The sequence below is a fragment of the Aythya ferina genome (genome assembly GCF_964211825.1).
Source record: "Aythya ferina genome assembly, chromosome: 29".
Lineage (NCBI taxonomy): Eukaryota > Metazoa > Chordata > Aves > Anseriformes > Anatidae > Aythya > Aythya ferina.
Window position 1 is genome coordinate 1,014,378 of NC_140326.1, and position 24,420 is coordinate 1,038,797.

Below are 24,420 nucleotides of genomic sequence, written 5' to 3' on the forward strand. Positions count from 1 at the left end.
GCACTTCTTCAACAAATTGCCCATGACACTTCTACATAGACAAAGTTTGGGATTAGGAAGAAATCAGGGTTTATTGGTGCCATGAGGTCAGTTTAAAAAGCAGCTGGCCTTTGATGTAGTTGCGTGTCATGGTCTGTTCCTCCCATGACCTCCTGTTCCTGAGGGCATGTTTGCGTTTCGGTGTCCCCGATGGGGAGGAATATAATTGCCTCGCATCTCCACATTTGTCATGATTCATGCTGGCAACATTGCAGGAATATCTGGGGCTTTCACCTATGTTTGATGCCAGGGGCTCTCTGAGACAGGTATAAAAGGGCTGAGGGCTTTGCAGCCCTCTATCCTGCTTCCTCCGCTTGTCTCTAAACAGATCACCTGGGTAAGTCGTGCTCTTGGAGGCTTCTCAGGGCTCTCTCCCTGCCTCCATCAATGCAGCCTCTCCCCAGACCCTTGCCTAACTCTGCCTGCCCTTTGCAGTACTCCTTGCCTACGTGGAAGATGTCCTGCTCCAGCCTGTGTGCCCCTGTGTGCGGGGTGGCTGCCCCGGCCCCGCTGGCTGACAGCGCCAACGAGCCCTGCGTGCGGCAGTGCCCCGACTCCACCGTGGTGATCCAGCCCCCGGCCACGGTGCTCACCTTGCCCGGGCCCATCCTCAGCTCCTTCCCTCAGCACGCCGTGGTCGGCTCGGCGGGAGTCCCGGCTGTTGCAGGGGGCTTTGGCGGCACTTTTGGAGGCCGTGGTGCCTTTGGGGGCTATGGAGGCCTTGGGGGTTATGGTGGCCTTTTGGGCTATGGAGGCCTTGGGGGTTATGGAGGCCTTGGCGGCTATGGGGGCTATGGAGCTTTTGGGAGCTGTGGATATGGCGGCTCGCGTCGGGGCCTCAGGTACCTCAGTGGCAACTGCGGGCCCTGCTAAGCCCACCTCTGGCTCCAGCCCCTGAACAAGGAGAGCTCCTCAGCTGCCCTGGAACGTCCCGACATGACACCAGCAGGAAAAGCTCCCCTTTGGCGTCACCTGTCTCAAGAGCTTGGAGGCCTCGTGCCTGCATGCGGCCCAATTCTGACTTTTACCTGCCCCAATTGAGATTCTTTTCAGGACTTGCTGCCCCGTGACAGGCAGCACAGTATCTTCCTCCTGTTCATGTAGCATGGTTACTGGTCACCTCCTCTGTGCCTTTTCCAAGGAGCTGATGGATGCCTCTGCCCAGGGGCTGCCCTTCTGTCAACTTCCTGCTCCCATGGACTTTTAATAAAAGCACTGTTGCACCACATTCTTGACCCATGGTATTTCTTCATCGTTCTTCTTCCAGACTTCCCCCAAAACTCAGAGCCAGGGCAGTTGGGCTGCTGGCTGCACTCCTGCCTCTGCTACTGGGACCCTTGCTCCTGCACGTTAAGCTGAAGCAGGGGAGGTTTAGCTTGCACATCAGGAAGAGGTTCTTCACCACGAGGGTGGTCGCACACTGGAACAGGCTCCCCAGTGAATTAGTCACTGCACCGAGCCTGTCTGAATTTATGAAGGAATTGGACTGTGCACTTAGTCACATGGTCTAAAATTTTGGGAAGACCTGTGCGGTGTCAGGTTTTGGACTTGATGATCCTTATGGGTCCTTTCCAACTCGAGATACTCTATGATTCTATGATTCTTTGTGCAGCTGGGACAGGGCATTACGACTGAAGCAGAGGCCCCAGTGGGTCTTGTAGAGGACATGCCCCTGAACCTCCTCCCTTCTCTCACCGGGTAGAATGGCAATGAGTACCCAATCCTATTTTGAGAACATGAAAAAGCAACAGCCATCTTGCACAGCCACCACAGCATGTTTGACCTCTTTATATTGCCTTTTCTATGGTCAGCTGTGGAGGTCTGGGGAGACAGAGAGATGGCCACTGCATGGTCAGGGCTGCTGCCACCTGCTGACTGTGCCCATGTGCACAGCTGCAGGTGGAGGCACTGGGAAGGGGTGAAGGAGACACAACCAAGTCTGCCCAAGGTCCTCCACATGGCCGTGAACACATCACAGCCATCCAGAGCCAGGAAACACAAAGGCCTTGAGTAGATGGTGCGTGTCTGTACCCGCCTCATGTCCCTTCATTCCCTAAGTGTCTTCTGATCGTGTGATCCTGGCTCTGCACAGTGGTCTTTCTTTGAGACTGTTCCTGCAAGGGAAATCAAGAAGAGGAGCGGGGCAGCATGTTGGTCAGTGGTGGGTGCTCAGGAGAACATGCATCACCCATAATTCTCAAGGCAGGGGAAGGGAAAATTGGCATTTCTGCCCATCCACACAACTCCCCAGCCTCCAGTGCAAGGGCCGCCAGCCAACCACTGGGTGCTGCCTCACATAGCATCCCGTGCCTGCTGGGTGAGGGCAGAGTGGTGGGAGGCAGCTGGTGTGCCTCATCACAGCTGTTATGGCCAGGTGTTCTGGGGGCCTGGCCATGCAGGTTGCTTTGTGTGCTGGTGTGTGAGGAAGGGCAGCCAAGGCCTGGCAGCATGTCTGCAGCATGGAGCTGTGTGGAGCACTGCTGTCCTACTTGGCCAGAGCTGTGTCCCCCGGCTACAGGTAGGCAAGCTGTGTATACAGGGAAGAGCTTCTGGCCCAGTGGTGGGGAAAAGCTTGCCAGTGCTCCATGGAGATTTGGGAGGAAGAGGAGGGAAACTGGAGGGGCTGGAGTAAAGGCTGGTGGGGTCCCTCAGCCTCCCTCCTCTGCCCAGTGGCCTCTCAGGTGGCTCTAACCAGGTCTTTGCCGTTGGGGAGGCTGTGACAGTTCCCAGAGACATAAAAGTCCAAGGCCTTCAGGAAGCCCCTAGGGAGCTGCCAGAGTAGACAAGAAGTGCTTTTCGTTACCAACCTCTCATCTTGGGCTGTAGCTGTTAATTGCCCAGGATGAGGGTGAGATGGTGTGAGCGCTGAGGGAGCAGTGGTTGGTGATGGTTCTGTGTGTGGCCCCACTGTGGTGACCCTTCACTGACGGCTGCTCTGACCATCAAGGTCATCTTCTGATGGTCATGGCCGTAGAGGTGAGGGAGTTCCTGAGGGCCTCTGAGAATGCCCCAGGATTGCAGCTCTCAGGAATGGACCCTGGGGGCCTGCATGGGCTCACAGCAAGGAGCAAATGCATTAAGGGTCATAGAAAAGACAGGATCAAGAATGTGGCAAAACAGAGCTTTTATTGCAGGTCTAGGGGAGAAGGGAGATGGCAGAAAGGCAGCCCCTGGCACGTGGCAGCCCCTGACTCCTTGCAGATGGCGGCAGAAGCAGTCACGATGCAGAAATAGGCAGACAGCTGTGGGCTACATCGTCACGGGGCAGCAAGTCCTGAAGCAAAGCTCAGTTAGAGCAGGAGAAGGAAGAATCTGGGGCCCATGTAGACACAAGGCCCCCAATCAGTGGAGACGAGTGATGATGAAGGGGAGCCTTTCCTGGCAATGAACGTTGGGAAGGTTCCAGGGCAGCTCCAGAGTTGTCCTTCATCAGGGGCAGGAGCCAGTGGTGGGCTTAGCAGGGCCCGCAGTTGCCACTGAGGTACCTGTGGCTCCGACGCCAGCCACCGTATCCGCAGCTCCCAAAAGCTCCATAGCCCCCATAGCCGCCAAGGCCTCCGTAACCCCCAAGGCCTCCATAGCCCAAAAGGCCACCATAACCCCCAAGGCCTCCATAGCCCCCAAAGGCACCACGGCCTCCAAAAGTGCCGCCAAAGCCCCCTGCAACAGCCGGGACTCCCGCCGAGCCGACCACGGCGTGCTGAGGGAAGGAGCTGAGGATGGGCCCGGGCAAGGTGAGCACCGTGGCCGGGGGCTGGATCACCACGGTGGAGTCGGGGCACTGCCGCACGCAGGGCTCGTTGGCGCTGTCAGCCAGCGGGGCCGGGGCAGCCACCCCGCACACAGGGGCACACAGGCTGGAGCAGGACATCTTCCACGTAGGCAAGGAGTACTGCAAAGGGCAGGCAGAGTTAGGCAAGGGTCTGGGGATAGGCTGTATTGATAGAGGCAGGGAGAGAGCCCTGAGAAGCCTCCAAGAGCACGACTTACCCAGGTGATCTGTTTAGAGACAAGCGGAGGAAGCAGGATAGAGGGCTGCAAAGCCCTCAGCCCTTTTATACCTGTCCCAGACAGCCTGCAGCATCAGGCAGGGGGCGGAGGTGGAAGCGTCAGATATTCATGCAATAAAGCCAGCACAAATCATGACACACGTGGAGATGCGAGACAATTATATCCCTCCACACTGGGGACACTGCGGCTCATACGTGTCCTGAGGAACAGGGAGGTGATGGGAGAGACAGACCATGACACTCACATACATAAAAGGCTAGACACTGCTGGAGCTGACCTCATGGCACCAATAAACCCCAATGAGTTCTAATCCCCCAGGTTGATTGGGCTTCGCCCATGATACCAACACAGCCACAGCTCTTTGCTTGGCCTTCAGGCGAATTGGAGAACAAGGAGTAACACATGTTCCACAGGGCAGGGAGAAGGGCAATGGTTAGGGATGCTCCTCAACTCCCACTTGAGTGCCTCACAGCCACTGCCTGTACAGGGTGATGGTGAGTGTTTGGGAGCTGCTTCACGTGGGTGGGATGGCTTCATCCCTTCACCCAATCTTCCACCACCTCTGTTTACCAGCCCATAAAAGGGAGGTAATGACAGGTATGCTGGTTGTGCACAGAGATAAAAAGGCACTTCTTCAACAAATTGCCCATGACACTTCTACATAGACAAAGTTTGGGATTAGGAAGAAATCAGGGTTTATTGGTGCCATGAGGTCAGTTTAAAAAGCAGCTGGCCTTTGATGTAGTTGCGTGTCATGGTCTGTTCCTCCCATGACCTCCTGTTCCTGAGGGCATGTTTGCGTTTCGGTGTCCCCGATGGGGAGGAATATAATTGCCTCGCATCTCCACATTTGTCATGATTCATGCTGGCAACATTGCAGGAATATCTGGGGCTTTCACCTATGTTTGATGCCAGGGGCTCTCTGAGACAGGTATAAAAGGGCTGAGGGCTTTGCAGCCCTCTATCCTGCTTCCTCCGCTTGTCTCTAAACAGATCACCTGGGTAAGTCGTGCTCTTGGAGGCTTCTCAGGGCTCTCTCCCTGCCTCCATCAATACAGCCTCTCTCCAGACCCTTGCCTAACTCTGCCTGCCCTTTGCAGTACTCCTTGCCTACGTGGAAGATGTCCTGCTCCAGCCTGTGTGCCCCTGTGTGCGGGGTGGCTGCCCCGGCCCCGCTGGCTGACAGCGCCAACGAGCCCTGCGTGCGGCAGTGCCCCGACTCCACCGTGGTGATCCAGCCCCCGGCCACGGTGCTCACCTTGCCCGGGCCCATCCTCAGCTCCTTCCCTCAGCACGCCGTGGTCGGCTCGGCGGGAGTCCCGGCTGTTGCAGGGGGCTTTGGCGGCACTTTTGGAGGCCGTGGTGCCTTTGGGGGCTATGGAGGCCTTGGGGGTTATGGTGGCCTTTTGGGCTATGGAGGCCTTGGGGGTTATGGAGGCCTTGGCGGCTATGGGGGCTATGGAGCTTTTGGGAGCTGTGGATATGGCGGCTCGCGTCGGGGCCTCAGGTACCTCAGTGGCAACTGCGGGCCCTGCTAAGCCCACCTCTGGCTCCAGCCCCTGAACAAGGAGAGCTCCTCAGCTGCCCTGGAACGTCCCGACATGACACCAGCAGGAAAAGCTCCCCTTTGGCGTCACCTGTCTCCAGAGCTTGGAGGCCTCGTGCCTGCATGCGGCCCAATTCTGACTTTTACCTGCCCCAATTGAGATTCTTTTCAGGACTTGCTGCCCCGTGACAGGCAGCACAGTATCTTCCTCCTGTTCATGTAGCATGGTTACTGGTCACCTCCTCTGTGCCTTTTCCAAGGAGCTGATGGATGCCTCTGCCCAGGGGCTGCCCTTCTGTCAACTTCCTGCTCCCATGGACTTTTAATAAAAGCACTGTTGCACCACATTCTTGACCCATGGTATTTCTTCATCGTTCTTCTTCCAGACTTCCCCCAAAACTCAGAGCCAGGGCAGTTGGGCTGCTGGCTGCACTCCTGCCTCTGCTACTGGGACCCTTGCTCCTGCACGTTAAGCTGAAGCAGGGGAGGTTTAGCTTGCACATCAGGAAGAGGTTCTTCACCACGAGGGTGGTCGCACACTGGAACAGGCTCCCCAGTGAATTAGTCACTGCACCGAGCCTGTCTGAATTTATGAAGGAATTGGACTGTGCACTTAGTCACATGGTCTAAAATTTTGGGAAGACCTGTGCGGTGTCAGGTTTTGGACTTGATGATCCTTATGGGTCCTTTCCAACTCGAGATACTCTATGATTCTATGATTCTTTGTGCAGCTGGGACAGGGCATTACGACTGAAGCAGAGGCCCCAGTGGGTCTTGTAGAGGACATGCCCCTGAACCTCCTCCCTTCTCTCACCGGGTAGAATGGCAATGAGTACCCAATCCTATTTTGAGAACATGAAAAAGCAACAGCCATCTTGCACAGCCACCACAGCATGTTTGACCTCTTTATATTGCCTTTTCTATGGTCAGCTGTGGAGGTCTGGGGAGACAGAGAGATGGCCACTGCATGGTCAGGGCTGCTGCCACCTGCTGACTGTGCCCATGTGCACAGCTGCAGGTGGAGGCACTGGGAAGGGGTGAAGGAGACACAACCAAGTCTGCCCAAGGTCCTCCACATGGCCGTGAACACATCACAGCCATCCAGAGCCAGGAAACACAAAGGCCTTGAGTAGATGGTGCGTGTCTGTACCCGCCTCATGTCCCTTCATTCCCTAAGTGTCTTCTGATCGTGTGATCCTGGCTCTGCACAGTGGTCTTTCTTTGAGACTGTTCCTGCAAGGGAAATCAAGAAGAGGAGCGGGGCAGCATGTTGGTCAGTGGTGGGTGCTCAGGAGAACATGCATCACCCATAATTCTCAAGGCAGGGGAAGGGAAAATTGGCATTTCTGCCCATCCACACAACTCCCCAGCCTCCAGTGCAAGGGCCGCCAGCCAACCACTGGGTGCTGCCTCACATAGCATCCCGTGCCTGCTGGGTGAGGGCAGAGTGGTGGGAGGCAGCTGGTGTGCCTCATCACAGCTGTTATGGCCAGGTGTTCTGGGGGCCTGGCCATGCAGGTTGCTTTGTGTGCTGGTGTGTGAGGAAGGGCAGCCAAGGCCTGGCAGCATGTCTGCAGCATGGAGCTGTGTGGAGCACTGCTGTCCTACTTGGCCAGAGCTGTGTCCCCCGGCTACAGGTAGGCAAGCTGTGTATACAGGGAAGAGCTTCTGGCCCAGTGGTGGGGAAAAGCTTGCCAGTGCTCCATGGAGATTTGGGAGGAAGAGGAGGGAAACTGGAGGGGCTGGAGTAAAGGCTGGTGGGGTCCCTCAGCCTCCCTCCTCTGCCCAGTGGCCTCTCAGGTGGCTCTAACCAGGTCTTTGCCGTTGGGGAGGCTGTGACAGTTCCCAGAGACATAAAAGTCCAAGGCCTTCAGGAAGCCCCTAGGGAGCTGCCAGAGTAGACAAGAAGTGCTTTTCGTTACCAACCTCTCATCTTGGGCTGTAGCTGTTAATTGCCCAGGATGAGGGTGAGATGGTGTGAGCGCTGAGGGAGCAGTGGTTGGTGATGGTTCTGTGTGTGGCCCCACTGTGGTGACCCTTCACTGACGGCTGCTCTGACCATCAAGGTCATCTTCTGATGGTCATGGCCGTAGAGGTGAGGGAGTTCCTGAGGGCCTCTGAGAATGCCCCAGGATTGCAGCTCTCAGGAATGGACTCTGGGGGCCTGCATGGGCTCACAGCAAGGAGCAAATGCATTAAGGGTCATAGAAAAGACAGGATCAAGAATGTGGCAAAACAGAGCTTTTATTGCAGGTCTAGGGGAGAAGGGAGATGGCAGAAAGGCAGCCCCTGGCACGTGGCAGCCCCTGACTCCTTGCAGATGGCGGCAGAAGCAGTCACGATGCAGAAATAGGCAGACAGCTGTGGGCTACATCGTCACGGGGCAGCAAGTCCTGAAGCAAAGCTCAGTTAGAGCAGGAGAAGGAAGAATCTGGGGCCCATGTAGACACAAGGCCCCCAATCAGTGGAGACGAGTGATGATGAAGGGGAGCCTTTCCTGGCAATGAACGTTGGGAAGGTTCCAGGGCAGCTCCAGAGTTGTCCTTCATCAGGGGCAGGAGCCAGTGGTGGGCTTAGCAGGGCCCGCAGTTGCCACTGAGGTACCTGTGGCTCCGACGCCAGCCACCGTATCCGCAGCTCCCAAAAGCTCCATAGCCCCCATAGCCGCCAAGGCCTCCGTAACCCCCAAGGCCTCCATAGCCCAAAAGGCCACCATAACCCCCAAGGCCTCCATAGCCCCCAAAGGCACCACGGCCTCCAAAAGTGCCGCCAAAGCCCCCTGCAACAGCCGGGACTCCCGCCGAGCCGACCACGGCGTGCTGAGGGAAGGAGCTGAGGATGGGCCCGGGCAAGGTGAGCACCGTGGCCGGGGGCTGGATCACCACGGTGGAGTCGGGGCACTGCCGCACGCAGGGCTCGTTGGCGCTGTCAGCCAGCGGGGCCGGGGCAGCCACCCCGCACACAGGGGCACACAGGCTGGAGCAGGACATCTTCCACGTAGGCAAGGAGTACTGCAAAGGGCAGGCAGAGTTAGGCAAGGGTCTGGGGATAGGCTGTATTGATAGAGGCAGGGAGAGAGCCCTGAGAAGCCTCCAAGAGCACGACTTACCCAGGTGATCTGTTTAGAGACAAGCGGAGGAAGCAGGATAGAGGGCTGCAAAGCCCTCAGCCCTTTTATACCTGTCCCAGACAGCCTGCAGCATCAGGCAGGGGGCGGAGGTGGAAGCGTCAGATATTCATGCAATAAAGCCAGCACAAATCATGACACACGTGGAGATGCGAGACAATTATATCCCTCCACACTGGGGACACTGCGGCTCATACGTGTCCTGAGGAACAGGGAGGTGATGGGAGAGACAGACCATGACACTCACATACATAAAAGGCTAGACACTGCTGGAGCTGACCTCATGGCACCAATAAACCCCAATGAGTTCTAATCCCCCAGGTTGATTGGGCTTCGCCCATGATACCAACACAGCCACAGCTCTTTGCTTGGCCTTCAGGCGAATTGGAGAACAAGGAGTAACACATGTTCCACAGGGCAGGGAGAAGGGCAATGGTTAGGGATGCTCCTCAACTCCCACTTGAGTGCCTCACAGCCACTGCCTGTACAGGGTGATGGTGAGTGTTTGGGAGCTGTTTCACGTGGGTGGGATGGCTTCATCCCTTCACCCAATCTTCCACCACCTCTGTTTACCAGCCCATAAAAGGGAGGTAATGACAGGTATGCTGGTTGTGCACAGAGATAAAAAGGCACTTCTTCAACAAATTGCCCATGACACTTCTACATAGACAAAGTTTGGGATTAGGAAGAAATCAGGGTTTATTGGTGCCATGAGGTCAGTTTAAAAAGCAGCTGGCCTTTGATGTAGTTGCGTGTCATGGTCTGTTCCTCCCATGACCTCCTGTTCCTGAGGGCATGTTTGCGTTTCGGTGTCCCCGATGGGGAGGAATATAATTGCCTCGCATCTCCACATTTGTCATGATTCATGCTGGCAACATTGCAGGAATATCTGGGGCTTTCACCTATGTTTGATGCCAGGGGCTCTCTGAGACAGGTATAAAAGGGCTGAGGGCTTTGCAGCCCTCTATCCTGCTTCCTCCGCTTGTCTCTAAACAGATCACCTGGGTAAGTCGTGCTCTTGGAGGCTTCTCAGGGCTCTCTCCCTGCCTCCATCAATACAGCCTCTCTCCAGACCCTTGCCTAACTCTGCCTGCCCTTTGCAGTACTCCTTGCCTACGTGGAAGATGTCCTGCTCCAGCCTGTGTGCCCCTGTGTGCGGGGTGGCTGCCCCGGCCCCGCTGGCTGACAGCGCCAACGAGCCCTGCGTGCGGCAGTGCCCCGACTCCACCGTGGTGATCCAGCCCCCGGCCACGGTGCTCACCTTGCCCGGGCCCATCCTCAGCTCCTTCCCTCAGCACGCCGTGGTCGGCTCGGCGGGAGTCCCGGCTGTTGCAGGGGGCTTTGGCGGCACTTTTGGAGGCCGTGGTGCCTTTGGGGGCTATGGAGGCCTTGGGGGTTATGGTGGCCTTTTGGGCTATGGAGGCCTTGGGGGTTATGGAGGCCTTGGCGGCTATGGGGGCTATGGAGCTTTTGGGAGCTGTGGATATGGCGGCTCGCGTCGGGGCCTCAGGTACCTCAGTGGCAACTGCGGGCCCTGCTAAGCCCACCTCTGGCTCCAGCCCCTGAACAAGGAGAGCTCCTCAGCTGCCCTGGAACGTCCCGACATGACACCAGCAGGAAAAGCTCCCCTTTGGCGTCACCTGTCTCCAGAGCTTGGAGGCCTCGTGCCTGCATGCGGCCCAATTCTGACTTTTACCTGCCCCAATTGAGATTCTTTTCAGGACTTGCTGCCCCGTGACAGGCAGCACAGTATCTTCCTCCTGTTCATGTAGCATGGTTACTGGTCACCTCCTCTGTGCCTTTTACAAGGAGCTGATGGATGCCTCTGCCTAGGGGCTGCCCTTCTGTCAACTTCCTGCTCCCATGGACTTTTAATAAAAGCACTGTTGCACCACATTCTTGACCCATGGTATTTCTTCATCGTTCTTCTTCCAGACTTCCCCCAAAACTCAGAGCCAGGGCAGTTGGGCTGCTGGCTGCACTCCTGCCTCTGCTACTGGGACCCTTGCTCCTGCACGTTAAGCTGAAGCAGGGGAGGTTTAGCTTGCACATCAGGAAGAGGTTCTTCACCACGAGGGTGGTCGCACACTGGAACAGGCTCCCCAGTGAATTAGTCACTGCACCGAGCCTGTCTGAATTTATGAAGGAATTGGACTGTGCACTTAGTCACATGGTCTAAAATTTTGGGAAGACCTGTGCGGTGTCAGGTTTTGGACTTGATGATCCTTATGGGTCCTTTCCAACTCGAGATACTCTATGATTCTATGATTCTTTGTGCAGCTGGGACAGGGCATTACGACTGAAGCAGAGGCCCCAGTGGGTCTTGTAGAGGACATGCCCCTGAACCTCCTCCCTTCTCTCACCGGGTAGAATGGCAATGAGTATCCAATCCTATTTTGAGAACATGAAAAAGCAACAGCCATCTTGCACAGCCACCACAGCATGTTTGACCTCTTTATATTGCCTTTTCTATGGTCAGCTGTGGAGGTCTGGGGAGACAGAGAGATGGCCACTGCATGGTCAGGGCTGCTGCCACCTGCTGACTGTGCCCATGTGCACAGCTGCAGGTGGAGGCACTGGGAAGGGGTGAAGGAGACACAACCAAGTCTGCCCAAGGTCCTCCACATGGCCGTGAACACATCACAGCCATCCAGAGCCAGGAAACACAAAGGCCTTGAGTAGATGGTGCGTGTCTGTACCCGCCTCATGTCCCTTCATTCCCTAAGTGTCTTCTGATCGTGTGATCCTGGCTCTGCACAGTGGTCTTTCTTTGAGACTGTTCCTGCAAGGGAAATCAAGAAGAGGAGCGGGGCAGCATGTTGGTCAGTGGTGGGTGCTCAGGAGAACATGCATCACCCATAATTCTCAAGGCAGGGGAAGGGAAAATTGGCATTTCTGCCCATCCACACAACTCCCCAGCCTCCAGTGCAAGGGCCGCCAGCCAACCACTGGGTGCTGCCTCACATAGCATCCCGTGCCTGCTGGGTGAGGGCAGAGTGGTGGGAGGCAGCTGGTGTGCCTCATCACAGCTGTTATGGCCAGGTGTTCTGGGGGCCTGGCCATGCAGGTTGCTTTGTGTGCTGGTGTGTGAGGAAGGGCAGCCAAGGCCTGGCAGCATGTCTGCAGCATGGAGCTGTGTGGAGCACTGCTGTCCTACTTGGCCAGAGCTGTGTCCCCCGGCTACAGGTAGGCAAGCTGTGTATACAGGGAAGAGCTTCTAGCCCAGTGGTGGGGAAAAGCCTGCCAGTGCTCCATGCAGATGTGGGAGGAAGGGAAACTGGAGGGGCTGGAGTAAAGGCTGGTGGGGTCCCTCAGCCTCCCTCCTCTGCCCAGTGGCCTCTCAGGTGGCTCTAACCAGGTCTTTGCCGTTGGGGAGGCTGTGACAGTTCCCAGAGACATAAAAGTCCAAGGCCTTCAGGAAGCCCCTAGGGAGCTGCCAGAGTAGACAAGAAGTGCTTTTCGTTACCAACCTCTCATCTTGGGCTGTAGCTGTTAATTGCCCAGGATGAGGGTGAGATGGTGTGAGCGCTGAGGGAGCAGTGGTTGGTGATGGTTCTGTGTGTGGCCCCACTGTGGTGACCCTTCACTGACGGCTGCTCTGACCATCAAGGTCATCTTCTGATGGTCATGGCCGTAGAGGTGAGGGAGTTCCTGAGGGCCTCTGAGAATGCCCCAGGATTGCAGCTCTCAGGAATGGACCCTGGGGGCCTGCATGGGCTCACAGCAAGGAGCAAATGCATTAAGGGTCATAGAAAAGACAGGATCAAGAATGTGGCAAAACAGAGCTTTTATTGCAGGTCTAGGGGAGAAGGGAGATGGCAGAAAGGCAGCCCCTGGCACGTGGCAGCCCCTGACTCCTTGCAGATGGCGGCAGAAGCAGTCACGATGCAGAAATAGGCAGACAGCTGTGGGCTACATCGTCACGGGGCAGCAAGTCCTGAAGCAAAGCTCAGTTAGAGCAGGAGAAGGAAGAATCTGGGGCCCATGTAGACACAAGGCCCCCAATCAGTGGAGACGAGTGATGATGAAGGGGAGCCTTTCCTGGCAATGAACGTTGGGAAGGTTCCAGGGCAGCTCCAGAGTTGTCCTTCATCAGGGGCAGGAGCCAGTGGTGGGCTTAGCAGGGCCCGCAGTTGCCACTGAGGTACCTGTGGCTCCGACGCCAGCCACCGTATCCGCAGCTCCCAAAGGCTCCATAGCCCCCATAGCCGCCAAGGCCTCCGTAACCCCCAAGGCCTCCATAGCCCAAAAGGCCACCATAACCCCCAAGGCCTCCATAGCCCCCAAAGGCAAAACGGCCTCCAAAAGTGCCGCCAAAGCCCCCTGCAACAGCCGGGACTCCCGCCGAGCCGACCACGGCGTGCTGAGGGAAGGAGCTGAGTATGGGACCGGGCAAGGTGAGCACCGTGGCCGGGGGCTGGATCACCACGGTGGAGTCGGGGCACTGCCGCACGCAGGGCTCGTTGGCGCTGTCAGCCAGCGGGGCCGGGGCAGCCACCCCGCACACAGGGGCACACAGGCTGGAGCAGGACATCTTCCACGTAGGCAAGGAGTACTGCAAAGGGCAGGCAGAGTTAGGCAAGGGTCTGGGGAGAGGCTGTATTGATGGAGGCAGGGAGAGAGCCCTGAGAAGCCTCCAAGAGCACGACTTACCCAGGTGATCTGTTTAGAGACAAGCGGAGGAAGCAGGATAGAGGGCTGCAAAGCCCTCAGCCCTTTTATACCTGTCCCAGACAGCCTGCAGCATCAGGCAGGGGGCGGAGGTGGAAGCGTCAGATATTCATGCAATAAAGCCAGCACAAATCATGACACACGTGGAGATGCGAGACAATTATATCCCTCCACACTGGGGACACTGCGGCTCATACGTGTCCTGAGGAACAGGGAGGTGATGGGAGAGACAGACCATGACACTCACATACATAAAAGGCTAGACACTGCTGGAGCTGACCTCATGGCACCAATAAACCCCAATGAGTTCTAATCCCCCAGGTTGATTGGGCTTCGCCCATGATACCAACACAGCCACAGCTCTTTGCTTGGCCTTCAGGCGAATTGGAGAACAAGGAGTAACACATGTTCCACAGGGCAGGGAGAAGGGCAATGGTTAGGGATGCTCCTCAACTCCCACTTGAGTGCCTCACAGCCACTGCCTGTACAGGGTGATGGTGAGTGTTTGGGAGCTGCTTCACGTGGGTGGGATGGCTTCATCCCTTCACCCAATCTTCCACCACCTCTGTTTACCAGCCCATAAAAGGGAGGTAATGACAGGTATGCTGGTTGTGCACAGAGATAAAAAGGCACTTCTTCAACAAATTGCCCATGACACTTCTACATAGACAAAGTTTGGGATTAGGAAGAAATCAGGGTTTATTGGTGCCATGAGGTCAGTTTAAAAAGCAGCTGGCCTTTGATGTAGTTGCGTGTCATGGTCTGTTCCTCCCATGACCTCCTGTTCCTGAGGGCATGTTTGCGTTTCGGTGTCCCCGATGGGGAGGAATATAATTGCCTCGCATCTCCACATTTGTCATGATTCATGCTGGCAACATTGCAGGAATATCTGGGGCTTTCACCTATGTTTGATGCCAGGGGCTCTCTGAGACAGGTATAAAAGGGCTGAGGGCTTTGCAGCCCTCTATCCTGCTTCCTCCGCTTGTCTCTAAACAGATCACCTGGGTAAGTCGTGCTCTTGGAGGCTTCTCAGGGCTCTCTCCCTGCCTCCATCAATACAGCCTCTCCCCAGACCCTTGCCTAACTCTGCCTGCCCTTTGCAGTACTCCTTGCCTACGTGGAAGATGTCCTGCTCCAGCCTGTGTGCCCCTGTGTGCGGGGTGGCTGCCCCGGCCCCGCTGGCTGACAGCGCCAACGAGCCCTGCGTGCGGCAGTGCCCCGACTCCACCGTGGTGATCCAGCCCCCGGCCACGGTGCTCACCTTGCCCGGGCCCATCCTCAGCTCCTTCCCTCAGCACGCCGTGGTCGGCTCGGCGGGAGTCCCGGCTGTTGCAGGGGGCTTTGGCGGCACTTTTGGAGGCCGTGGTGCCTTTGGGGGCTATGGAGGCCTTGGGGGTTATGGTGGCCTTTTGGGCTATGGAGGCCTTGGGGGTTATGGAGGCCTTGGCGGCTATGGGGGCTATGGAGCTTTTGGGAGCTGTGGATATGGCGGCTCGCGTCGGGGCCTCAGGTACCTCAGTGGCAACTGCGGGCCCTGCTAAGCCCACCTCTGGCTCCAGCCCCTGAACAAGGAGAGCTCCTCAGCTGCCCTGGAACGTCCCGACATGACACCAGCAGGAAAAGCTCCCCTTTGGCGTCACCTGTCTCCAGAGCTTGGAGGCCTCGTGCCTGCATGCGGCCCAATTCTGACTTTTACCTGCCCCAATTGAGATTCTTTTCAGGACTTGCTGCCCCGTGACAGGCAGCACAGTATCTTCCTCCTGTTCATGTAGCATGGTTACTGGTCACCTCCTCTGTGCCTTTTCCAAGGAGCTGATGGATGCCTCTGCCCAGGGGCTGCCCTTCTGTCAACTTCCTGCTCCCATGGACTTTTAATAAAAGCACTGTTGCACCACATTCTTGACCCATGGTATTTCTTCATCGTTCTTCTTCCAGACTTCCCCCAAAACTCAGAGCCAGGGCAGTTGGGCTGCTGGCTGCACTCCTGCCTCTGCTACTGGGACCCTTGCTCCTGCACGTTAAGCTGAAGCAGGGGAGGTTTAGCTTGCACATCAGGAAGAGGTTCTTCACCACGAGGGTGGTCGCACACTGGAACAGGCTCCCCAGTGAATTAGTCGCTGCACCGAGCCTGTCTGAATTTATGAAGGAATTGGACTGTGCACTTAGTCACATGGTCTAAAATTTTGGGAAGACCTGTGCGGTGTCAGGTTTTGGACTTGATGATCCTTATGGGTCCTTTCCAACTCGAGATACTCTATGATTCTATGATTCTTTGTGCAGCTGGGACAGGGCATTACGACTGAAGCAGAGGCCCCAGTGGGTCTTGTAGAGGACATGCCCCTGAACCTCCTCCCTTCTCTCACCGGGTAGAATGGCAATGAGTACCCAATCCTATTTTGAGAACATGAAAAAGCAACAGCCATCTTGCACAGCCACCACAGCATGTTTGACCTCTTTATATTGCCTTTTCTATGGTCAGCTGTGGAGGTCTGGGGAGACAGAGAGATGGCCACTGCATGGTCAGGGCTGCTGCCACCTGCTGACTGTGCCCATGTGCACAGCTGCAGGTGGAGGCACTGGGAAGGGGTGAAGGAGACACAACCAAGTCTGCCCAAGGTCCTCCACATGGCCGTGAACACATCACAGCCATCCAGAGCCAGGAAACACAAAGGCCTTGAGTAGATGGTGCGTGTCTGTACCCGCCTCATGTCCCTTCATTCCCTAAGTGTCTTCTGATCGTGTGATCCTGGCTCTGCACAGTGGTCTTTCTTTGAGACTGTTCCTGCAAGGGAAATCAAGAAGAGGAGCGGGGCAGCATGTTGGTCAGTGGTGGGTGCTCAGGAGAACATGCATCACCCATAATTCTCAAGGCAGGGGAAGGGAAAATTGGCATTTCTGCCCATCCACACAACTCCCCAGCCTCCAGTGCAAGGGCCGCCAGCCAACCACTGGGTGCTGCCTCACATAGCATCCCGTGCCTGCTGGGTGAGGGCAGAGTGGTGGGAGGCAGCTGGTGTGCCTCATCACAGCTGTTATGGCCAGGTGTTCTGGGGGCCTGGCCATGCAGGTTGCTTTGTGTGCTGGTGTGTGAGGAAGGGCAGCCAAGGCCTGGCAGCATGTCTGCAGCATGGAGCTGTGTGGAGCACTGCTGTCCTACTTGGCCAGAGCTGTGTCCCCCGGCTACAGGTAGGCAAGCTGTGTATACAGGGAAGAGCTTCTGGCCCAGTGGTGGGGAAAAGCTTGCCAGTGCTCCATGGAGATTTGGGAGGAAGAGGAGGGAAACTGGAGGGGCTGGAGTAAAGGCTGGTGGGGTCCCTCAGCCTCCCTCCTCTGCCCAGTGGCCTCTCAGGTGGCTCTAACCAGGTCTTTGCCGTTGGGGAGGCTGTGACAGTTCCCAGAGACATAAAAGTCCAAGGCCTTCAGGAAGCCCCTAGGGAGCTGCCAGAGTAGACAAGAAGTGCTTTTCGTTACCAACCTCTCATCTTGGGCTGTAGCTGTTAATTGCCCAGGATGAGGGTGAGATGGTGTGAGCGCTGAGGGAGCAGTGGTTGGTGATGGTTCTGTGTGTGGCCCCACTGTGGTGACCCTTCACTGACGGCTGCTCTGACCATCAAGGTCATCTTCTGATGGTCATGGCCGTAGAGGTGAGGGAGTTCCTGAGGGCCTCTGAGAATGCCCCAGGATTGCAGCTCTCAGGAATGGACCCTGGGGGCCTGCATGGGCTCACAGCAAGGAGCAAATGCATTAAGGGTCATAGAAAAGACAGGATCAAGAATGTGGCAAAACAGAGCTTTTATTGCAGGTCTAGGGGAGAAGGGAGATGGCAGAAAGGCAGCCCCTGGCACGTGGCAGCCCCTGACTCCTTGCAGATGGCGGCAGAAGCAGTCACGATGCAGAAATAGGCAGACAGCTGTGGGCTACATCGTCACGGGGCAGCAAGTCCTGAAGCAAAGCTCAGTTAGAGCAGGAGAAGGAAGAATCTGGGGCCCATGTAGACACAAGGCCCCCAATCAGTGGAGACGAGTGATGATGAAGGGGAGCCTTTCCTGGCAATGAACGTTGGGAAGGTTCCAGGGCAGCTCCAGAGTTGTCCTTCATCAGGGGCAGGAGCCAGTGGTGGGCTTAGCAGGGCCCGCAGTTGCCACTGAGGTACCTGTGGCTCCGACGCCAGCCACCGTATCCGCAGCTCCCAAAGGCTCCATAGCCCCCATAGCCGCCAAGGCCTCCGTAACCCCCAAGGCCTCCATAGCCCAAAAGGCCACCATAACCCCCAAGGCCTCCATAGCCCCCAAAGGCACCACGGCCTCCAAAAGTGCCGCCAAAGCCCCCTGCAACAGCCGGGACTCCCGCCGAGCCGACCACGGCGTGCTGAGGGAAGGAGCTGAGGATGGGCCCGGGCAAGGTGAGCACCGTGGCCGGGGGCTGGATCACCACGGTGGAGTCGGGGCACTGCCGCACGCAGGGCTCGTTGGCGCTGTCAGCCAGCGGGGCCGGGGCAGCCACCCCGCACACAGGGGCACACAGGCTGGAGCAGGACATCTTCCACGTAGGCAAGGAGTACTGCAAAGGGCAGGCAGAGTTAGGCAAGGGTCTGGGGAGAGGCTGTATTGATGGAGGCAGGGAGAGAGCCCTGAGAAGCCTCCAAGAGCACGACTTACCCAGGTGATCTGTTTAGAGACAAGCGGAGGAAGCAGGATAGAGGGCTGCAAAGCCCTCAGCCCTTTTATACCTGTCTCAGAGAGCCCCTGGCATCAAACATAGGTGAAAGCCCTAGATATTCCTGCAATGTTGCCAGCATGAATCATGACAAATGTGGAGATGCGAGGCAATTATATTCCTCCCCATCGGGGACACCGAAACGCAAACATGCCCTCAGGAACAGGAGGTCATGGGAGGAACAGACCATGACACGCAACTACATTAAAGGCCAGCTGCTTTTTAAACTGACCTCATGGCACCAATAAACCCTGATTTCTTCCTAATCCCAAACTTTGTCTATGTAGAAGTGTCATGGGCAATTTGTTGAAGAAGTGCCTTTTTATCTCTGTGCACAACCAGCATACCTGTCATTACCTCCCTTTTATGGGCTGGTAAACAGAGGTGGTGGAAGATTGGGTGAAGGGATGAAGCCATCCCACCCACTTGAAGCAGCTCCCAAACACTCACCATCACCCTGTACAGGCAGTGGCTATGAGGCACTCAAGTGGGAGTTGAGGAGCATCCCTAACCATTGCCCTTCTCCCTGCCCTGTGGAACATGTGTTACTCCTTGTTCTCCAATTCGCCTGAAGGCCAAGCAAAGAGCTGTGGCTGTGTTGGTATCATGGGCGAAGCCCAATCAACCTGGGGGATTAGAACTCATTGGGGTTTATTGGTGCCATGAGGTCAGCTCCAGCAGTGTCTAGCCTTTTATGTATGTGAGTGTCATGGTCTGTCTCTCCCATCACCTCCCTGTTCCTCAGGACACGTATGAGCCGCAGTGTCCCCAGTGTGGAGGGATATAATTGTCTCGCATCTCCACGTGTGTCATGATTTGTGCTGGCTTTATTGCATGAATATCTGACGCTTCCACCTCCGCCCCCTGCCATGATGCCGAAGGCTGTCTGGGACAGGTATAAAAGGGCTGAGGGCTTTGCAGCCCTCTATCCTGCTTCCTCCGCTTGTCTCTAAACAGATCACCTGGGTAAGTCGTGCTCTTGGAGGCTTCTCAGGGCTCTCTCCCTGCCTCCATCAATACAGCCTCTCCCCAGACCCTTGCCTAACTCTGCCTGCCCTTTGCAGTACTCCTTGCCTACGTGGAAGATGTCCTGCTCCAGCCTGTGTGCCCCTGTGTGCGGGGTGGCTGCCCCGGCCCCGCTGGCTGACAGCGCCAACGAGCCCTGCGTGCAGCAGTGCCCCGACTCCACCGTGGTGATCCAGCCCCCGGCCACGGTGCTCACCTTGCCCGGGCCCATCCTCAGCTCCTTCCCTCAGCACGCCGTGGTCGGCTCGGCGGGAGTCCCGGCTGTTGCAGGGGGCTTTGGCGGCACTTTTGGAGGCCGTGGTGCCTTTGGGGGCTATGGAGGCCTTGGGGGTTATGGTGGCCTTTTGGGCTATGGAGGCCTTGGGGGTTACGGAGGCCTTGGCGGCTATGGGGGCTATGGAGCCTTTGGGAGCTGCGGATACGGTGGCTGGCGTCGGAGCCACAGGTACCTCAGTGGCAACTGCGGGCCCTGCTAAGCCCACCACTGGCTCCTGCCCCTGATGAAGGACAACTCTGGAGCTGCCCTGGAACCTTCCCAACGTTCATTGCCAGGAAAGGCTCCCCTTCATCATCACTCGTCTCCACTGATTGGGGGCCTTGTGTCTACATGGGCCCCAGATTCTTCCTTCTCCTGCTCTAACTGAGCTTTGCTTCAGGACTTGCTGCCCCGTGACGATGTAGCCCACAGCTGTCTGCCTATTTCTGCATCGTGACTGCTTCTGCCGCCATCTGCAAGGAGTCAGGGGCTGCCACGTGCCAGGGGCTGCCTTTCTGCCATCTCCCTTCTCCCCTAGACCTGCAATAAAAGCTCTGTTTTGCCACATTCTTGATCCTGTCTTTTCTATGACCCTTAATGCATTTGCTCCTTGCTGTGAGCCCATGCAGGCCCCCAGGGTCCATTCCTGAGAGCTGCAATCCTGGGGCATTCTCAGAGGCCCTCAGGAACTCCCTCACCTCTACGGCCATGACCATCAGAAGATGACCTTGATGGTCAGAGCAGCCGTCAGTGAAGGGTCACCACAGTGGGGCCACACACAGAACCATCACCAACCACTGCTCCCTCAGCGCTCACACCATCTCACCCTCATCCTGGGCAATTAACAGCTACAGCCCAAGATGAGAGGTTGGTAACGAAAAGCACTTCTTGTCTACTCTGGCAGCTCCCTAGGGGCTTCCTGAAGGCCTTGGACTTTTATGTCTCTGGGAACTGTCACAGCCTCCCCAACGGCAAAGACCTGGTTAGAGCCACCTGAGAGGCCACTGGGCAGAGGAGGGAGGCTGAGGGACCCCACCAGCCTTTACTCCAGCCCCTCCAGTTTCCCTTCCTCCCACATCTGCATGGAGCACTGGCAGGCTTTTCCCCACCACTGGGCCAGAAGCTCTTTCCTGTATACACAGCTTGCCTACATGTAGCTGGGGGACACAGCTCTGGCCAAGTAGGACAGCAGTGCTCCACACAGCTCCATGCTGCAGACATGCTGCCAGGCCTTGGCTGCCCTTCCTCACACACCAGCACACAAAGCAACCTGCATGGCCAGGCCCCCAGAACACCTGGCCATAACAGCTGTGATGAGGCACACCAGCTGCCTCCCACCACTCTGCCCTCACCCAGTAGGCACGGGATGCTATGTGAGGCAGCACCCAGTGGTTGGCTGGCGGCCCTTGCACTGGAGGCTGGGGAGTTGTGTGGATGGGCAGAAATGCCAATTTTCCCTTCCCCTGCCTTGAGAATTATGGGTGATGCATGTTCTCCTGAGCACCCACCACTGACCAACATGCTGCCCCGCTCCTCTTCTTGATTTCCCTTGCAGGAACAGTCTCAAAGAAAGACCACTGTGCAGAGCCAGGATCACACGATCAGAAGACACTTAGGGAATGAAGGGACATGAGGCGGGTACAGACATGCACCATCTACTCAAGGCCTTTGTGTTTCCTGGCTCTGGATGGCTGTGATGTGTTCACGGCCATGTGGAGGACCTTGGGCAGACTTGGTTGTGTCTCCTTCACCCCTTCCCAGTGCCTCCACCTGCAGCTGTGCACATGGGCACAGTCAGCAGGTGGCAGCAGCCCTGACCATGCAGTGGCCATCTCTCTGTCTCCCCAGACCTCCACAGCTGACCATAGAAAAGGCAATATAAAGAGGTCAAACATGCTGTGGTGGCTGTGCAAGATGGCTGTTGCTTTTTCATGTTCTCAAAATAGGATTGGGTACTCATTGCCATTCTACCCGGTGAGAGAAGGGAGGAGGTTCAGGGGCATGTCCTCTACAAGACCCACTGGGGCCTCTGCTTCAGTCGTAATGCCCTGTCCCAGCTGCACAAAGAATCATAGAATCATAGAGTATCTCGAGTTGGAAAGGACCCATAAGGATCATCAAGTCCAAAACCTGACACCGCACAGGTCTTCCCAAAATTTTAGACCATGTGACTAAGTGCACAGTCCAATTCCTTCATAAATTCAGACAGGCTCGGTGCAGTGACTAATTCACTGGGGAGCCTGTTCCAGTGTGCGACCACCCTCGTGGTGAAGAACCTCTTCCTGATGTGCAAGCTAAACCTCCCCTGCTTCAGCTTAACGTGCAGGAGCAAGGGTCCCAGTAGCAGAGGCAGGAGTGCAGCCAGCAGCCCAACTGCCCTGGCTCTGAGTTTTGGGGGAAGTCTGGAAGAAGAACGATGAAGAAATACCATGGGTCAAGAATGTGGTGCAACAGTGCTTTTATTAAAAGTCCATGGGAGCAGGAAGTTGACAGAAGGGCAGTCCCTGGGCAGAGGCATCCATCAGCTCCTTGGAAAAGGCACAGAAGAGGTGACCAGTAACCATGCTACATGAACAGGAGGAAGATACTGTGCTGCCTGTCACGGGGCAGCAAGTCCTGAAAAGAATCTCAATTGGGGCAGGTAAAAGTCAGAATTGGGCCGCATGCAGGCACGAGGCCTCCAAGCTCTGGAGACAGGTGACGCCAAAGGGGAGCTTTTCCTGCTGGTGTCATGTCGGGACGTTCCAGGGCAGCTGAGGAGCTCTCCTTGTTCAGGGGCTGGAGCCAGAGGTGGGCTTAGCAGGGCCCGCAGTTGCCACTGAGGTACCTGAGGCCCCGACGCGAGCCGCCATATCCACAGCTCCCAAAAGCTCCATAGCCCCCATAGCCGCCAAGGCCTCCATAACCCCCAAGGCCTCCATAGCCCAAAAGGCCACCATAACCCCCAAGGCCTCCATAGCCCCCAAAGGCACCACGGCCTCCAAAAGTGCCGCCAAAGCCCCCTGCAACAGCCGGGACTCCCGCCGAGCCGACCACGGCGTGCTGAGGGAAGGAGCTGAGGATGGGCCCGGGCAAGGTGAGCACCGTGGCCGGGGGCTGGATCACCACGGTGGAGTCGGGGCACTGCCGCACGCAGGGCTCGTTGGCGCTGTCAGCCAGCGGGGCCGGGGCAGCCACCCCGCACACAGGGGCACACAGGCTGGAGCAGGACATCCTCCACGAAGGCAAGGAGTACTGCAAAGGGCAGGCAGAGTTAGGCAAGGGTCTGGGGAGAGGCTGTATTGATGGAGGCAGGGAGAGAGCCCTGAGAAGCCTCCAAGAGCACGACTTACCCAGGTGATCTGTTTAGAGACAAGCGGAGGAAGCGGGATAGAGGGCTGCAAAGCCCTCAGCTCTTTTATACCCGTCTAAGGGAGCCTGTGGAATCACGCAGGAGGTGGAAGCCCCAGATATTCCTGCAATAAAGCAGACACCCTTGATGACATACATGTAAATGCAGGGCAATTATATCCGTCAGTTATTCATGCAATTACAAGCCTCAGACATTCATGTAGTAAAGCCAGCACTAATCATGGCAAACGTGGAGTCAGGGCAATTGTATCCCTCCCCACCAAGGACACTGAGGCAAAAGCATGCCCACAGGAACAGGAGTTGATGGGAGGGACAGACTGTGACATGCAACTACGTGAAAGCCACCAACTGCTGAAGCTGACCTCACAACACCAATAAACCCTGATTTCTACCTTATCCCAAACTTTGTCTATGTGGAAGAGTCAGAGGTATTTTGCTAAAGAACCACTTTGCTACACTGTGCACAGTCAGCACGCCTGTGATTACTTCCGTTTCAGAGGGTGATAAACGGAGGTGGTAGAAGTTTGGGTAAACAGATGAAGCCATCCCACCCACTTGCAGAAGCTTCCAAACACTCACCATCACCCTGTACAGGCAAGGGCTGAAGGGCACTTGGGTGGGAGTTGAGGAGCATCCCTAACCATTGCCCTTCTCCTTGCCCTGTGGGACATGTACTACTCCTTGTTCTCCAATTCATCTGAAGGCCAAGTAAAGAGCTGTGTTTTTGTTGGTACTGAGGGTGAACCCCGATCAACCTGGGGGATTAGGAATTCATTGGGATTTATTCATGACATGAGATCAGCTTCAGCAGTGGCTGGCCATTCATGTATGTGTATGTCATGGTCTGCTCCTCCTGTCACGTTCCTGTTCCCCAGGGCACATTTGTTCCTCAGTGTCCCCAGTGGGGAGAGATATAATTGCCCCGCATCACCACGTGTGTCATGAGGGGTTGTCAGCATTGTTGTATGAATATCTGAGGCTTCCACCTCCTGCCTGATTCCACAGGCTCCCTGAGACAGGTATAAAAGGGCTGAGGGCTTTGCAGCCCTCTATCCCGCTTCCTCCGCTTGTCTCTAAACAGATCACCTGGGTAAGTCGTGCTCTTGGAGGCTTCTCAGGGCTCTCTCCCTGCCTCCATCAATGCAGCCTCTCCCCAGACCCTTGCCTAACTCTGCCTGCCCTTTGCAGTACTCCTTGCCTACGTGGAAGATGTCCTGCTCCAGCCTGTGTGCCCCTGTGTGCGGGGTGGCTGCTCCGGCCCCTCTGGCTGACAGCGCCAACGAGCCCTGCGTGCGGCAGTGCCCCGACTCCACCGTGGTGATCCAGCCCCCGGCCACGGTGCTCACCTTGCCCGGGCCCATCCTCAGCTCCTTCCCTCAGCACGCCGTGGTCGGCTCGGCGGGAGTCCCGGCTGTTGCAGGGGGCTTTGGCGGCACTTTTGGAGGCCGTGGTGCCTTTGGGGGCTATGGAGGCCTTGGGGGTTATGGTGGCCTTTTGGGCTATGGAGGCCTTGGGGGTTATGGAGGCCTTGGCGGCTATGGGGGCTATGGAGCCTTTGGGAGCTGCGGATACGGTGGCTGGCGTCGGGGCCTCAGGTACCTCAGTGGCAACTGCGGGCCCTGCTAAGCCCACCTCTGGCTCCAGCCCCTGATCAAGGAGAGAACCTCAGCTGCCCTG

The 24,420-nt window shown here is 56.6% G+C and overlaps 1 protein-coding gene and 9 pseudogenes across 10 annotated transcripts; 5 read left to right on the forward strand and 5 right to left on the reverse strand.

Moving 5' to 3' along the window:
• The first annotated feature begins 495 nt into the window (after nt 1-495).
• On the forward strand, nt 496-912 carry LOC311424940 (claw keratin pseudogene; annotated as a pseudogene). The gene has a single exon. The product of its transcript is annotated as a claw keratin pseudogene (transcript).
• A 2,581-nt stretch (nt 913-3,493) lies between these two features.
• LOC311424945 (claw keratin pseudogene) lies at nt 3,494-3,910 on the reverse strand (annotated as a pseudogene). Its single transcript has one exon. The product of its transcript is annotated as a claw keratin pseudogene (transcript).
• Nucleotides 3,911-5,171: 1,261 nt separating this feature from the next.
• On the forward strand, nt 5,172-5,588 carry LOC311424941 (claw keratin pseudogene; annotated as a pseudogene). The gene has a single exon. The product of its transcript is annotated as a claw keratin pseudogene (transcript).
• A 2,581-nt stretch (nt 5,589-8,169) lies between these two features.
• On the reverse strand, nt 8,170-8,586 carry LOC311424942 (claw keratin pseudogene; annotated as a pseudogene). The gene has a single exon. The product of its transcript is annotated as a claw keratin pseudogene (transcript).
• Nucleotides 8,587-9,847: 1,261 nt separating this feature from the next.
• On the forward strand, nt 9,848-10,264 carry LOC311424943 (claw keratin pseudogene; annotated as a pseudogene). The gene has a single exon. The product of its transcript is annotated as a claw keratin pseudogene (transcript).
• Nucleotides 10,265-12,840: 2,576 nt separating this feature from the next.
• LOC311424934 (claw keratin pseudogene) lies at nt 12,841-13,257 on the reverse strand (annotated as a pseudogene). The gene has a single exon. The product of its transcript is annotated as a claw keratin pseudogene (transcript).
• A 1,261-nt stretch (nt 13,258-14,518) lies between these two features.
• LOC311424930 (claw keratin pseudogene) lies at nt 14,519-14,935 on the forward strand (annotated as a pseudogene). Its single transcript has one exon. The product of its transcript is annotated as a claw keratin pseudogene (transcript).
• A 2,581-nt stretch (nt 14,936-17,516) lies between these two features.
• On the reverse strand, nt 17,517-17,933 carry LOC311424946 (claw keratin pseudogene; annotated as a pseudogene). Its single transcript has one exon. The product of its transcript is annotated as a claw keratin pseudogene (transcript).
• A 1,262-nt stretch (nt 17,934-19,195) lies between these two features.
• Nucleotides 19,196-24,369, forward strand: LOC311425034 (uncharacterized protein; the record flags this gene model as incomplete). The annotated part of the gene is made up of 6 exons (XM_084500514.1): nt 19,196-19,581; nt 20,069-20,126; nt 22,168-22,468; nt 22,826-22,881; nt 23,825-23,833; nt 23,932-24,369. 6 exons carry the CDS (start codon nt 19,196-19,198, stop codon nt 24,367-24,369), a joined length of 1,248 nt encoding a protein of 415 aa, XP_084356640.1.
• Nucleotides 22,189-22,605, reverse strand: LOC311424935 (claw keratin pseudogene; annotated as a pseudogene). Its single transcript has one exon. The product of its transcript is annotated as a claw keratin pseudogene (transcript).
• Nucleotides 24,370-24,420: the final 51 nt, after the last annotated feature.